Source organism: Podarcis gaigeae (genome assembly GCF_964106915.1).
Source record: "Podarcis gaigeae genome assembly, chromosome: 3".
Classification (NCBI taxonomy): Eukaryota; Metazoa; Chordata; class Lepidosauria; order Squamata; family Lacertidae; genus Podarcis; species Podarcis gaigeae.
The window spans coordinates 36,321,725-36,338,817 of NC_139680.1; the positions used below are offsets into that span (position 1 = coordinate 36,321,725).

Genomic DNA, 17,093 nt, shown 5'->3' on the forward strand with positions numbered 1-17,093 from the left:
AACCTTCTGACGGTAAGCGCTGTTCAACAGTGAAACAGACTCCCTTGGAAGGTGGTGGACTCTCCTCCCTTGGAGGTTTTTAAGCAGAGGTTGGATAGCCATCTGTCACGGATGCTTTAGTTTAGATTCCTGCATTGCAGGGGGCTGGACTAGATGCACCTTGGGTCCCTTCCAACTGTACAATTCTATGATTCCATTACTAGTCTATGAAAGGCACAGATGGTGTGCACTGCATGAGTCACTCAAGAAGGGTGTCATAAAGTTCACAGATAACACAAAGCCAAGCCATACGTTAATGTGAACGGACAAACCTGCAGACTCTGAGAGAGGAAATCATGGCCCCTTTGCTTCTCTCTGGTCATTTTGCTGCTGTACTGCACTGAGCTAAGCCATGGTTAGGCTTAGCATGTCAGCCAAACACAGTCTTGGGGTTTAGCTTTCTCCCATGAGCTGTAACCAAGATTTGTCTGGGACAGCTATGCCATTAACGTGGGTTCAGATGACATGCTAAGCCAGAACACAGCTTAGCCCAGCAGCAAAACAACTAGGTAGGAGCAAAGCTGTCACAGTCTCCTCACCAGGAGCCCTCATGTTTGCTGGTTCACATGAAGTCATAGCCCTGTTTAGCATTAAATGTGAGCAAGGGCTACTTATTTCCTTTATTGGCCTTGGTTTAACATGTCAGAGCAGGATAGCCGGGATGCTTCTGACTGCTGTTATAATATAAAACTATGGAGCCAGAGAAACATAGTTGTAAAGAATATACTGATTTGAATGTTGTCTCAGTACATATATTTGTGCGGTTTGCCACATATTACATTCTGTTATGTTCTTCTTATGCCCACTTTCTCTTTATTTGTGGCCCCAGGGAGTTATTTGCTTTTCTGTCATTATACCATAAACTCACATCCTACCATGCCTACTTGATCCCATGAGTATCTTATCATTTTACTTGGATAAAACTTCCTCTTTTCCATATTTCTACTAGAAAAGGGACTCTGTTTCCAGTCTACAATCAGTCAAGAGTATTCTTATGAAGGCCTTTAGTAAATATATAGTTTTGATGGAGGCCCTTAAAAACAGGTTGTGATAAGGGAATATGGTCTTGAAGAGGAATATGGCTTAGGGGTTGCAGATTCTGAACTGCATATTCATAACTAAGATCTGATAAGCTTCTTTTCTTGGATTTCATTTGGATTTGGGTGTATGGATATGAATAGGGTACCACAGATGTTCAACTCATCCCCCCTTTTTTACAGTTTTGTCAATAGTTCCTTATTGCCTTCAGAAAAGCATAATACAGGAGAGTCTAACAGTTCAGCATTTCACAAGTCCCTGTAGTATGTCAAGTAAAATAAGCATATGTAGAATATTGGAAATGTTGCTGTTTTTATTTGAATAGCACCAAAAAAGTGAAAGTTTTTTCCCCTATTGAAACAGGAAAGTATTGGTATATAGAATTCTCAGTTTGCCATTATAGTTATTGGGGATCTTGCTGTATGCCTTTCTGTCAAACCACAGAAACACAAAGGCTGATCTTTGAACATGATTGCTTGAAGAGAGAAATAGAACCAGTGCATAAATAAAAGATTACAAAAGTTTCTCAGTGTAAAGACATAGGAAGAAAACATTTGAGATTAGACAAAGCAAACAGATCTAGAAATAAATCTGCCTGACAAAGGAAAGAAGAATATGGAAAATAAGCAATGCAAGAATATTTATTCTCACTGCAGTTGGGAGCATCTGTAACATTTATTCAAAATAGCATTGATAGGGTGATTTGAAAATGACCTTCTCCCAGTTTTAATTACTCAGTAAATAATTGTGATTGTATTCCAAATGGAACAAGGGCATGGCCTGAAGACACAATATGCATCAATCTTGCTGAAGTGAAGGTCTGGATTGGATCAGTGTCTAGAAAGGAAACCACTTGGGAATCGCGTATATTCTGCCTTGAATTACTTGGAAGAAAGGCATGAAATAATGGCACATGAAGTCTCTGAGAACCCCACCTTTCAAGGCCTCCTTGGTGATGAGCAGAAGGGGGTCATTTCCCCCCCTCCTTTGTAAAGTATACAAAGCTGAAGAAGGAAGTTGGAAAAATGACTCTTTCTTACTTCAGTTCCATGTGCTTTTTAAGGCTCAGACTCATTTTGTGGGATTTGGTTTGTGGGAGAAGCAACCACAGCAGGTGACGTCCATTATCATTGCTCAAATGTTAGGACATGCCATAGACCTAGAAAGGGTAACAACCCCCAAAATAAACAATGAACTTGTAAGGCATCAATGCCCGATACAGAATATTTCATTGCCAGTGGTATATAACTCCCCACCCCATGGCAGGCCCAGGCCCCACACTCTCCTCACCTCACCAACTGAGATGGAAATAAAGGACACCACACATTGAAAATAGGATCACATCAGAACACAACTTTATTGACTACAGATGAAGAGGTTTGGCATAGGAGGAGAAGCAGGTGCTGGGGCTGGCGCAGGCCATGTTAAATATCCTGGGAGTGGACCTGAGGGAAGCCAGCCTCCAAGCTTCCCAGCCATTGGCCAATTTGCAGACAGGCTTGGATCTGAATTTCCAGCCGGCAGAGAGAGCTCAAAGATCCTTCCAGCTGATAGGGAAATCCCCAGCAGCCATGGCTCCTGGTTGGATCTGGGTGAAAGGAAGCATCGGTGACCCGCAATGCCGCCACACCAAAAGGGTAAGCAGACTTGTCCAGGCCTCTTCACTCTGCTGCTATGCCATCCTGGTGTGGTGAAGTGACATTTTAACTTCCCCTCTTCTTCTGCCCTGACTAGTAGGTGTGGTATTGGTTATGCTGGTCCATTAAGCCCCACCAGAGCTGACCCACCCATGAGGCAAGCTGAGCTGACTGCCTCTGGTGGCAGGATCCACAGGGGAAGTAGATCCCAAAGCAAAGCTGAGCAGAGGTGTACTGTAGCTCTTCACTCACTCGCTCTTTCCCTTGAAGGGAGGGAGGCGCCATTTTTTGGTTCGCCTCAGGTGCCAAAATGTCTTGTGCCATCCGTGAGCCCCACCTCTGCCAACCAGAGGCTTGGATTGCATCTTAACTTAAGAGATGGTGACATTTACTAAGTCACCCATTCTGCTCCCTGGGTGAGCACAGATGTAGGAAACCTGGGTTTCCAACATGGAAGCAGACTACTCTATCTACTATACAAGTTTAAGCTTTCATCTGGTTCTAATTACAGTTATCAGTGATGTGTGTATTATTATGTAGGAACATGGAATTATTTATTTGAATGGACATTTAAACTGGGGCATGGAAACCTTCAGAAATAATAAGAACAGAACTAAATAGTTTTATTGTCAACCTCTCTAGCCAAAACAATTACAGTAGGGCAAGTCAATGAATATTAATGCTGATGTGTACATTAGAGGTTCCATATTTGTTTGGAAAAGGATAAGAGCATTGATGGATTTCTTGTTAGACCACTTATGATGTGCCTAGTATTTTAATAAGCATAAAAAGAGAAACAACAGATCAATAAATGATGTGAAACAGTTATGGCCACTGAGCAGCATCTCCCCAAAACACAAAATCTCTAGCAGAAGTTACGGGATTATCAATATGGCTTTATCCCTATTCTAGGGTGTAGCTATTTCTTTAGCTTAGCAGTCTATCCATCATCTTGTCTCAAGAAACCTGGAGGTAATACAGTTGTTGTTTTGACTGGAAAGAGTCCTCCTCCCTCCTTTTGCCATAACTGGTCCATTGTGGCTTAGAGGGGTTTCTGTCTCTACAATACTTGTCAGATTTTGTATCATCTTATGATGGGTTAGCTTCAGATCACTGATATTTGCTTCATTTTTTATTTTCCCCTCTGTGTGGATTTATGACATTCCACTTGTCACCTTCTTAAACTTGCATTTTGCGAGGTATTTTGGAGGAGGAGAGAAATGGGACATGACAGAGCGAAGGGTAGAGATTTATGCAAGTATTTATTTAAGGTTTGGAAATTTCAGTGTGGGGGGGAGAAAATAGTTGTTTTTCTCCAATACAAAAGTGTGGTCCAAGGATGGTAATTTGGGTCTTACATATTCAATGAGCGTCTTTGTTCCTGTACATTCATTCACATGTAATGTTCAGTCCATGTACGCAATAGTTCAACTGTGCAAATCAGCAGTGTGCACTCTTTCACACAAATATTTGTGTTCAGTGTGATGTGTGAACAAGCCTAATGTCACACACATATGGGGAAAGGAATGTTCAGTGAGCTGACTATGAACAAGGTGGAACTATCAAGATGAAACTGTTAGGATGGGACATACTGACTCTAAAAAAATTTGACAGAGATCCAAAAGTTCACACAACTACCAACATTTTTTTATGGTTCTGCTGTTCTCTATGTTCCCTCAAATGCTGGGTCTAAGGATTAGGAGACTCTCCAGAGTGGCATTTGATGCATTAAGAAGGACTGTAGTGGAAAGGGAAATTAGCATATGCAAAGTGGGGGTGGGGGTCAGTCTCAGCAATTTATGTGGCAGGAGATAAGCATAATTGTCAGTATTAATACAGCATTCATTTCAGCCAGCTGATTTATTATATATCGGATTCTTGCTTTGTGACCTACTGTTGTTCTCATGATGCAGCATAGATTATGAAATGCCTACATGGGTAGCAGGGAAGATGCTGATACTGGGCCACCTGTGTGACTTTCCAGCAAATGTTTCTCTCCTTTTCTCATCTTTGCAAACAGCTTTCAAATGAAGCTTCATGGGAAGGGAGGGAAGACTATTTTTGTGTGTGACTCCCTTTCTGTCACCTGAGGAACTACAGAGCTGTCAGCCCCTGATAATCGCCAGTAACCTGTGTTTATCTACATTACCTGGTCAATTTGAGAAAGGTCATTTTGGGTTTACTGCAAGCCATTTTTCATTTGGCTTTATTGTTTCAGCATTGATCTAAGTCACTCATTCCAGGCAGATCCTTGTTGCACAAGGTCTTCCCGGTCTACCTGTTCTTTATGTGTGAATAAAGCAGGGAAGATGGAGAACAAGGAAAAGAGGGGGTGTCCTTTACCTCCAGCAGCGAGTATATTTGCTGGGGGCGAAATTGTTTGTATCCAGATGTACACTTAATCAATATTTGCATGGTTTCTCTTTTCTTGATTGGAAGCATAGCAATCTAAGCCCTGCAGGAGCTTGCTCCATGATGACAGTAGGGCACAGAGCACATGACAGAGTTTCAGAATGTATGCAAGATGCTCCTCTGGTCCTTTCTTGTAGAATGGAAGCACAGCCTGTTTTGGTGCTTTGCACGGTACCCACCAACACACCTTCTGGGTGCAGCTTTCCTTTATGAATTCCATCAGATTGAGGAGGGGATGAGGATGAGGAGAGGCCAATGATGGAATCTTACCCCACATCTTAAGGGCCATCAGCATAGCCCTTTCTCTCTAGTGGTGAGACATGATTGTACTCACAAAACTTTATAATAAGGACTTCTATGACTTTTCAAAGGAAAGTGGGGCAAAGCTACAATGCACTTACTTATTTAGTACAGTGGTACCTTGGGTAACAAACTTAATTCGTTCTGGAGGTCCATTCTTAACCTGAAACCATTCCTAACCTGAGGCACGCTTTCACTAATCGGGCCTCCCACTGCCGCCGCACCGCCAGCATGTGATTTCCATTCTCATCCTGGGGCAAAGTTCTCAATCCAAGGTACTACTTCCGGGTTAGCGGAGTTTGTAACCCGAAGTGTTTGTAACTCAAGGTACCACTGTATAAAATGCTGCAGCTAAAACGCATTGAACTGCTCCTTTAAGTTTCATCTATTGTGAGGTACAGTGGTACCTCGGGTTGAGTACTTAATTCATTCCAGAGGTCCATTCTTAACCTGAAACTGTTCTTAACCTGAAGCACCACTTTAGCTAATGGGGCCTCCTGCTGTCGCTGCGCTGCCGGAGCACGATTTCTGTTCTCATCCTGAAGCAAAGTTCTTAACCCGAGGTAATATTTCTGGGTCTGGGTTAGCGGAGTCTGTAACCAGAAGCATATGTAACCTGAAGTGTATGTAACCCGAGGTACCACTGTATTCTTAATTTTATGCTTGGTGGCCATCCCCCCCAACCTCAATTCAGATATTATGGAGCCAGAATTTATTGCATTAATCAGAGATAAGTAATACTTTCCAGATTTATTAGTACTGTTTTCTGCCTACAATATATGCAGATAGTAGGAGAGAGATTAAGTACTTTTTAGGCACTTCATTTTTTACTAAAAGTTTTGTGTTTGCATACACATGGTAGTATATTGGTAATGGTTTATTAACTTCAGCTATGTGCCGAATATTGTATAACAATTGTCCGTATTTCCACTATGAAATTAGCTAAATATTGTCTGCATTTGCCTATTGAAATTCTCAAATCAGGTTTTTACTTAAATCTGGGTAGTTTCTTTATTGTTGTCAGATGTTTATGGAGCATCTGCGAGTTAAGTGATGCAAACTTCAACATACAATTGGATCAGATCCACTTTCTGTTCTGCATCACCCACTGTGATCAATAATGTTGGAAAATATAAGCACTATAGTATATGTTTCAGTGTATATATACAGCCCCTAGTTAACGACTGTGGAGTAATACTGGTCAAACTGGTGATAGTTTTGTTTATGTATTTATTTTATTTATGTAATTATTACATTTATATACCACCTTTTATCTTCCAAGGACCTCAAGGTGGTGTACATGTTTCTCCTCTTTCCCATTTCACCCTCACAACAACCCTGTGAGGTAGGTTAATCTAAGAGATGGTGGCTGGCTGAAGGCTACCCAGCGAGCTTCATGACTGAGTGGGGAGATCTGAGCCAGAGGTAATAAAATATCTGTGCCACAGTTGATATCACGCCATTCTCCATGGAACTAAAACCAAAAAGGCAAACAAAAACTATGTGAGAAGCTGTCTCATTACTCATTTTTTTTATACCTGCAATACTAGACAGTGACCACTGTAGGTGAGGTTTATATACATTTCCAATGGCAGAAAACTACAAAATGTGATTCTTGGGCTTAAATGTACCCGTGTGGAAAAAGAACACTATTTTTCAATTTGTTTTGCCGTACGCCTAACAAGAAAAACTCTATATGCTGTAATATGGAGTACTTAAATCCATCACTCCAATGATTTATGGTATCTCTTAGGTAATTATTTTATTATGCTTTCCCCTAGTTGGAGGTGTATAGCAGAACAATGCCCAGCAATCTTTTATTCAGTCCAGTAGTTTTAAATGGCAGTAAATAAATTATTCTGCATTTTGCATAGTTACCAATATCAGCTGTCAATTCTCTGTTCTGGCAATAAATTGTTCCTGAGAAATCACAGTGGCAACAGATCTAAGCTGATCAAAATTGTCTAGGCACAAAACAAAACATCACGCCTCTATGGAATCAAATCATTTTTTGTTTTGTGAATCAACAGTACACATACACTTTGCACTCCCTCAATTTATGAATCGTTAACACAAACAGCAGATATTGACACATTATCTACAGTAAATAGAAGTATGTGACAGGAAGTTTTAGATGGAATAAATATGGTTCTTTAAGCCACTCATATTTTACTGCTAAAAATAGTTTGCTTAAAAATATATACAGTAACTGACGAACCATTATAAATGTACAATGTCGAGGCAGAATGGTTTTAAATAAAAATCAGCTATGGGTTATTTTTAGCTCATTAGTTCAAGAAATTTGAGAGCCACAAGCCTTGAATTTGGACATTATTAAAGTATTTTAATTTTTAAAACAAGACTGGGATCCACTTCTGTACACATTATATTAAAGGGAAAACCTGGTGTAAATTGTATTACTCTGTTTTTGCTTATTAAGTGCCAACATGCATCATGAATTAATTTATTTTTCTCCAGCGGATTCTATTTAAGTAGATTTATGCACTTTTCATTTTCAAAAGAATTCACAAGGGCCAAGGCCTGTCCCCTCTCAAGGGGTGGACCGCTAGCTGGGCAGGTAAGCTCTTTGCTATAGCTACCATGCCTTAGGGTGTCAGAAGTGAGCTGCTATCCTCAGAAATCAGGGGCTTCCAGACCCACAAACCTGTTTCAATAGGGGGAAATGTAGCATATCCAACCTGACTCCAAGTAAAGCTATACTTAGGAGGGAAATGGTGCTTCCATTACTGAGCATGTACTTGGTATCAGCAATATGCAAAGGTACAGCAATTTTGTGGTCCCTGGCCAGCCGTCTTACAATTGATTGGCAAATGATTTGGGTTTAGTTTGCAATGCATTAGATAAATCAGCAACCTAAGTGGGGCAGAGGCATCTTTTAAACTGGGTCTTGCAGTCTTTGAATTTTTAGTTTAACACAAGTATGTTTAAAATTCATCCCACAGAAGACAACAGATCTGGAAAGTCAAAGTTTAAATTATGGAGAGTCTGTTGATCAAAGCTTTGTAGGTGCTGCCCGTATTTTATACCTATCCATTTTGGTATTTGTACAGCTCAGTGGTAGAGCATCTGCTTTGCATGCAGAAGATCCCTGGTTCCATTCGCAGCATCTGGAGTTAGACCTGGGAGAGACTCCAGCCTGACACCCTGCAGAACCATTGCCCATCCAGTGTAGACAATCTCTTGAGTGCAATATGCAAGACTTCTAGTTGTTCCACACGTCTCTTTCATCAGACTGTGTGATCTTATGAAGAGTAGTGGTAGTCCAGAGAGGTAACTATGGGCTTAACCACACTTACTTTTCTTCTGTGCTTTCCAGGCATGGTCCAAGCTTTAAAGTTCCATGTCTGAGTGCCCCCCTTCCCCCCCTCCAGTTTTCTCCATGAAAACCCACTCTTTAAAGCTTAATCAGAAGAAACGGCAATCCACAGAAAACCCAAATTGACGTTTGCTCCGATTGAGTGCGAAAGAGTGCCTTTTTTTGCAGGGAAAGCTCCAGGGTAAAAAGTTCAGACCTGAGCCTAGAAAGAGTGGGGCAAAAGGTAAGTGTGGATAGCTTTATAATGTGTAGCACATTTTACAAGGGCTGAAAGCACTTCACATCCTTGCAACAGTCTAATAATATTTCTGCTTGTGGGCTTCCTAGCGGCATCTGGCTGCCCATGCTGAGAACAGGCTCCTGGGCTGGATGGGCCTTTGGCCTGACTCAGCAGGGCCATTCTTACAGTGTTCAAAAGAACAGTCCTCCCAGTGCAGGGAAATAAAGAAATACTGGGCTGGTTCAGACAAAAAGCTGAATCATACTCTAGTGTTATGAGAATGAGCCTAGGGAAGCCTCAGACTCATCTGCTTCCTTCATCCCTCTCTGGTGCAGCTTAAAAAAGGCCATGGGAATGTTTATTCTGTTTTAGATTACGGTAATCACAGCTTGCTGTTTCTTTGAACCCAACAAACAGTGGTCAAGCTTAACCACAATTTGTTGTAAGAATCCCATCATCCTGGATCATTGGCCATACTGGCTGGGGCTGATGGGAGTTGGAGTCCAACAACATCTGTCAGGCAGGCTGAAAAGAAGCTGGTTTGTTTCAGCAAACTATAGTTAAGTTTAACCACAGTTTTGTTCTGTTTTTGCTGCAGATGTCATGCTAAACTCTGATTAATCTAAAATGGAAGATGAAGCTTCCAATCTCTTTCATGTGGCCATATGGCAGGAGGTCCATATCCATCAACTGTCCCAATTTTAGAAGGACACTCCCAGATTTACAGAAACCATCCTGACTCTTGATTTGACCTGGGAATGTCCTGCTTTTGCCCTCCAGCGTTGCAGGGAGGAGGATGAACTAGCACTTGTCCCGAGCTTCTCCGTGGCAGCTGGCTGGAGCAGAGAAGATTTCACAGCACACCCCGAGGCTGGGACTCCCCTCAGGCGGCAGCAACTGCAACCCCACTGCAGCTCAAGCACAGTCCCCTCCCTCTTTCCTCTCACACACCCGCTGCACACTTCCTCATGTGCATGGATGAGCAAGCAGAGCAGTCATGGGAGGGGTGAAGGGAAAGAAGGGACTAGGGGTGTATATGCATGCGTGCGCACTCCCAGGTGCTCCCACCCTGATAGTAGCAACAGTGGCTAGCCAGGCAAAGCTCGCTTATAGACAAGTCGAGTCAGAAACTGCTTTCCCTTCCCTCTGGAGTATGTGAGCTCCTTGACAGTGCTTTCTTGGCTGCATCTGTTGTCAAGATCATCAGACCCAAGTGGTGGAAAGGGCTGTGTTTGGTGCTGAGTGAGAATTGCAGGAAGGGCTGGGTGTTGTTTTCTTTCCCTCTACCACCTCCAGTTTAAGTGTGGGAGTTTGGTTTCTACGTGGTTCTTCATTGTGAGTGGAGGAATCGGTGGCTCAGCTTTTGGTCACACACGGTTCTGGGTGGGAACGATAGAAGCCTGGGGAATGCTGAATTGTGGGTGGGCGGGTGCCTCTGAATCCTGGGGGTTGCTTTGCAGTCCAAGCTATCTCTGTACCCTCATTGAATGCGTTTCCATCTCTCCACCCTTGTTGCATGCCGCTGCATTGCCCCCTCACCTCTGGGTGTGAGGGGATGGCAGTGGCTTAGGTGGAAAGCAGCTGAGGTGTCAAGAAGGGAGAGGAGAGTTGTGGCAGGAATCCTAGTGCTGCTCCAGAAAGAGTCAGATTGAGTCCTTCCTGACCAACACCTCCTGTTGTGGTTTTGTTTTCATTTGTGGGGAGGGGGTCCTGCTCTGTCATCATTCCCCCATTCTCTTGCTCTCATAGGTTTGGTGTAGGGAAGTAATAAGTGCCCCCCACTCCTTTCCCACATGTACATTCTGTCAGATGTTGCCCTTGGATCCTCTACCTCTAGCCTGCATGGGGGAATGTTTTCTGCCTCCCTTCCCCTCCCCTCAACATGCTCCAACCTGACTTAATAACAACAGCGCAATGCAGAGTGTTTAAGTTCTTGTTACATTGGGGGGTGGAGAGGCTCTGTCTTTCCTCATCCCTTCAGGTTGTGACTAAGCAAAATCATAAATAATGAGCACCCCAATTTTAATTGGCAACATGTTGGAGGGTATGGAGCATGGGTAGGCAAACTAAGGTCTGGGGGACGGATCTGGCCCAATCGCCTTCTAAATCTGGCATGTTTTTACATTAGTAGAATGTGTCCTTTTATTTAAAATGCATCTCTGGGTTATTTGTGGGGCATAGGAATTCATTCATTCCCCCCCCCCAAAAAAAATATAGTCTGGCCCCCACAAGGTCTGAGGGACAATGGACTGGCCCCCTGCTGAAAAAGTTTGCTGGCCCCTGGTATGGAGTCTTAGAATGCTAACTATGGCTTAGCAGTTTGTGTGTACCAGGCCAAGGGCACGTCTAAGGCTGTCTATTCAAATCTCACTGCACTGAGATTTGAACTGGGAGGACATTTTGGCTATCATTTCACACTCACAGGGTGGGATTGAACTAATGAGTAGAAATCCTGAATAATGACCACCACCACCACCCCAGTTCTCCCCTGCATATACACTCTTGCAGCCAAAATTGACAATTGCGGAGAACTCCAGGTATAGCACACAGGGGGAAGATAGGGGTTTCGTTCCATCTGGTAAGCTGAAATGTTTGCCTGAGGGACCCCTTTGCTTTAGTGCAACATTGATTCCACCCACAGAAAATATAACCACCACCACCCGCCTCTCTGTAGCATTATTCCTGGCCATTGGGATAACCCAACAGATACTCTTCAACAGCTGTTGAAGGGTGGTTGGAATATGTTTTCCTCTTTTTTTAGTATTTTGCTATCATACTGAGGAATTCCCCAGGGAGAATTACATGTGGGAATACATAACCTGAGAGTTCCTTTTTAATTGGAATGTATTCAGAAGCAGGAGTGAACAGTGACCTGCTTGGACATGTTTATCCTTTCAGTTCAGTTAGTTTAGCAAAGCCCAGGGTGAATCAAAGCGACTATCAGAATTGCCCTGTTTTCTTCATCCTTCATATTACTAATTTGGGTTTTGGGGGTTATCACTCAAGCTGTACTCAGGAGAATATCCTACTGATTTTTATTATTATTTATTTATTTGCTGGAGCAGAATATGGAAGGAGGAAAAACAGAAAGAAAAAGCAGATTCTCATTTTTACTGCAGCGATCTGCAGCTTAAAATTAAGGCCCATCCTGCCATCTAGTGATGAAAAATATACACACACACACACACACACACACACACACACCAGCCAGTTGTGGGTGTGACTAAAACACCTATTGAGAGGAAATTTAGAAAAACAACGTGAAGTAACAGCAAATGATGCTGAACGCTCTGTGCTGTTTCACTTGGTGTGACAGAACTGTGCTAGGAAATATGGAAAAAAGGAATAATGCATTAAAAAGTGTCAAGCTTCCTGGGTCTTAAAATGAAGCTTATCTATAGAAGCAAAGCACCTTTTCTGGTTTCAGCATTAATCGTCTAATACAGCTCTTCATACTGATTATTTGCAGATCTCTCCAGACAGGCAATTTTGCATTTTGGCTTGGGAAATTTTCATATGTGCTGGTATGGGCACCCATATCAAGGAGGCAGCAATAATTTTTATACAGGTTTTTATCTCCCCACCCCTGGCAATCACACCAATTAGGTGTATCACAGCACAGCAATGTTTTGGCTGAAACCAGGAGTGACGCAGAGCCCTGAAACTTATCCACAATCCAGAGAAGTACATAGATACATCCATGGGGAATCCCCATTCTTCTTTGTCCCTCAACCCTTGTGCCATTTTCAATGTGCTTTTGGGAAAATTTGATATATTTTGTATACGGCACCTCAGTGCTAAACCTGTTGGCCATGATCCAGCTCCAGTTATATGTAACTAGTAGTACATAATGTCAAGTAGCTCTGGAAGGGTACACCATAGAGCACATTAATGGGCCAGCCCATTTAGTTTCATCGTGATGTTGTACCAATAGGGGAACCTTTGTACTTTTATCTTCAGCACTACAGCATAGCGCTACAAAGCTGTGTTCCTTAAGCAGTTTTCATCAACCTAGTGCCCTACAGATGTTTTCAGCTGCATTTTCAATCAGCCCCAAACAGCCCAGTGAATCCTTACCTACAGACTGGAGATTCAGCAACCTGGCATTCACTGTTACTGTTTACATTATTTTTTTTAATGGTGCATTAAAGTCCAGGAGGAGCGCTATGGTTGCATGCCTTCTCTCCAACACACGCATATTACAATGTAGGCATTACAACTCAATGCATCTTTAGACTGTGATTGTATGCCCACTGCCTTACCTATAAAGTCACTGGAGATCAAATATGGATTAAGTCATTGTGTTTGGTCTATTATGAAGTTCTGTAAGCACAGGGCATTTCTTCTTGCTATATACCGTATTTTTCGCCCCATAAGGCGCACCGGCCCATAGGACGCACCTAGTTTTTTTTTTGGGGGGGGAAATAAAGGGGAAAATTTTATTCCCTCCCCCAGGCACAGGGCTGGAGTGGGAAACTGTCCCCCGAGCTTGTGGGGCTGGTGGCGGGGAGAAGCAGGCTTCTCCCGCTGCCAGCCTTCAAACCAAGTCGGGGAACAGCGGGAAAGGCGTGCTGCGCCTCTCCCGCTATCCCCCGAGTTTGTGGGGCTGGCGATGGGGAGGAGCAGGCTTCTCCCACTGCCAGCCTTCTAACCAAGTCAGGGGACAGCAGGAAAGGCGCGCCGTGCCTCTCCCGCTGTCCCCCGAGCTTGTGGGGCTGGCGGTGGGGCTCTCCTGAAGCCTGCAGAGCGAGAGGAGTCGGTGCGCACCGACCCCTCTTGCTCTCCAGGCTTCAGCGATAGCCTGCATTCGCCCCATAGGACGCACACACATTTCCCCTTCATTTTTGGAGGAGAAAAAGTGCGTCCTATAGGGCGAAAAATACGGTATATTGTTTGGGTAAATCATCTCCCCTCAGGTGTGTACACATTTTTCCATATCATTGGTAGCACTACATTGCTGGGTACCAAACTGTAATCCTACTCAGCTGCTATCCCATGACATGAAGACATTTGTCACCATTTAGAAGCCATATTGGGTTGAGTTCTGCCTTGCTCTCTGGCCCCTGTGTGACAAAGTCCTCAGAGGTGGTTTTTGGGCAACACAACCAATTTCCATGCACAGAGCACAGAGCTGAGGGGGCATCTTTCTGCCTCCTTCCAAAAGCCTAGTAAACTCTTGTAAGGTGTAAGGTCTCTGATGGGGTCCGTGAGTCCTCCTCTCTCCTTTCCAAAGTCTTATTAGTGCTTACCCAGCTTTGGGAAGGAGATGGGAGGGCTCTAGGACCCTGCCAGAGTTCTCGCACCTCCTCCCCCAAGCCTAGAGCCTCACTTACCCTGATTTGGGAAGGCAGTATGAGGGCTGGGTAGGGGCATCAAATTTTGGCCTTGCACAGGGTGCCACATTGCCAATGTCCACCCCTGAAGATCTGAACCTCCTATTAGTTCTATTATTCATACTGTCCAGTGCAATCAAGCTAGATAATCACCTAATATCTTGAATTTGCAATCCTATGAACACATATGAGATAGTAAGTTCCATTTAACTCAGTAGGACCTGTATGGACTGTGATGTTAGAAGATCTACTATCTTTGGGGTTTGTTCAGCATATCTAAACAAGAACTTTAAAAGGTGAGGAAAATGAGGAGAAATAACCTTGTCTTCCATCCAAAGTGAAGGGGATCAGGCACAGAGGGATAGGCAAGAAAGGAAGCAGTGACAACAGGGGTGGTGATAAGGAGAAAGATGGATGCCACCCACAGAGCAAGGAACCACTGAGACCATAATTCTCAGGGGCCTCTCAGTAGCCTGGATCCTGCACAAGCTGATGGGCCTCAAATGGGTAGAAGTGTCACATTTTTTTATTAATTGGAACGTATATATATATTTAACCCCGTAGTTACAGTATCTGTTTAATTCCAACTTTTAACTGTAACTCCCAGTGAACTTTCTAATAATTGTAGTAATGCTAGTACTAGTAGTAATGATCATAATTTTAAAAAATATTGTTTCTACACCAGGAAATGCAAACCATCGAGTAAAATTAAGATTAGATTTAGCACTGGGGGGGAGGAATGGGTTGAATATTAAACAATGAATTCCGTAGGCATTTTTAGAATTCATGTAAAATGTATCAGAAAATTTATTTTATTAATAAGGTTTTAAAAATATTCACTGTAAGATGCAAAATGTGCAGCTATTCTTAGCGTGGATAATTATTACTATTTAAATAAAAAATAAAATTAAACCATGAATATTTAGAGACTTGTACCATTTTGGAAAAATGAAAACCTTTCCAGTATTAAGAGAGAGAACTCAAAATTTCTTAGGAGTGTGGGACCTGTCACTGGGTTTATAGCAAGCCCCCCGCTCACAGAAGGGTGTCATTTGTGAGCACTGGCACAGCAAGGTGTGAGTTATACGCACAACCACCACAATTTGACCACTGCAGCCTTTATTCAAACTATCTTTGCCTTGCATATAACTTTCAGATTGAGACTCCAGATTTCATCCATCAATACACAGGCAAATGGAACCTGACTGTGAGCCCAATAGTGACCACTGAGCTCTCACTCTCTTCCGATGCATTTGCATGGAGGCTGTCATATATACAAAATGGCTCATAGAAAGGAGTAGGGCTTTCTTTCAGCCGGAACTTGCCGGAACTCAGTTCTGGCATATCTCAGGTGGGCCTCATTGCTGTTCCATGACAACAGTGAATTCTGGCACCTCCTTTTCTAGAAAAATAGCACTGGGAAGGAGCTTGGAAAAGGGGCTGTTGCAATGTGGGATTTCACATTATTAAGGACTAATGATGTCTGCTACAGTGATCTCAACCAACACAGTGGCCCTGCTCACTCCTGAGGCACTTCCCACCATGAGTGTGATTGAGGCCTACTTGTGTGTGCTGTAGGGAACTCATCTGTACATCTTGAATTTGGCGCCCTGGTGCTTATTGTGATGGCTTACCTGCCTCTGTTACTGATATAAACACACTGTGATGATGCAGGGCTGTAGGTGTCCAGGCACCCAGTCATAAGCATTTATGTACAGGCATAGCAAATCTTAGGCTCAAGCTGTTAGAGGTTAAGTGATTTGCCAAAGGCAGTGAAGAAAATTATCAGCAGAGCTGGGTTTTATTTCAAGCAGCATCTCACGATTCCCACATGGGAGTTTTTAACATAGATTTTCCCCTATTAAAATCAAAGAGAGTTCTGTTTTAGAATCAACAGCAGGGGGGGAAAGCCTTGGGCCTTCCACACGCTTTGTTAATAACTATGAGAGTTTTCTGAAGCAATGAAAGTAACAGACACAGCTGCCATTGCATCCAGCTTATCACTGAGCATTTTATGGGCCACTTCATTATGTGACGTTGTCTCTGTTCTCATGAAGATATGCTTACCAGTCCATCAGGCTGAATAATGAGCAGGGAAGGTATTGATCTCCACAGGAAACACTAGCTTCTGTCATAGAACAACAACACTTAACTCAGAGGTGGTAGTTCTCTGGTGTGGTTTGCACTGATTTAAAATATTCTGAGTAAAATGTCTCCAGTCTAAATAACTGATTTTTGTCCTGCAACTGATTTTTAGTATGTGTCAAAATACTGATATGTGTCTATTTCCTATTTAAACAAGCCTCTGGTTTAAAACTCTCTCCAGACACAGAATTAAGCCTAATTATAATTTTTTATCTAGCCTAGCAAACTAAGTTGATGTTAATTGCCATGGTCTGAAGTTTTACCAGTGCCCTCTCCAGGTGGTTTTTTTTATTATTTTTGTTATTTTTTGACAAACATATTGCATGAGATAGTATGTAAATTTTTGAGAAATGTCTGCACACAAGCTTTCATAAACCTTTATTCTGTCTTTAGAATTTGGAATGATGGGAGATCATACAATTAAAAGTCAGCGACCTCGATCTGTTCATGAGAAAAGGGTCCCTCAGGAACAAGCTGATGCTGCTAAATTTATGGCACAAACTGGTAATACATTAGTTACATTTTTTCTACTTACTGTGTTTAATTTTAGAAAAGCCACTGCATGTCTCCATAATCTTTTGCTGCATATTTGTCAGTTTTCTAAGCTGATACTTTTTTTAAGCCATTTCTTC

At 42.7% G+C, this 17,093-nt stretch overlaps 1 protein-coding gene across 5 annotated transcripts in view; it reads left to right on the forward strand.

Annotated features, from left to right (window-relative positions):
- Positions 1–17,093, forward strand: part of ADGRB3 (adhesion G protein-coupled receptor B3) — a 455,754-nt gene that overhangs the window by 149,341 nt on the left and 289,320 nt on the right. For 4 of the 5 annotated variants that reach the window (XM_083729828.1, XM_083729825.1, XM_083729824.1 and 1 more), the window contains exon 3: positions 16,855–16,965. The exons of the other annotated variant lie outside the window; for it this stretch is intronic. In XM_083729828.1, coding sequence (XP_083585954.1) covers positions 16,855–16,965 — 111 coding nt within the window. The remainder of the gene's footprint in view (positions 1–16,854; positions 16,966–17,093) is intronic. 5 annotated transcript variants of the gene reach the window in all.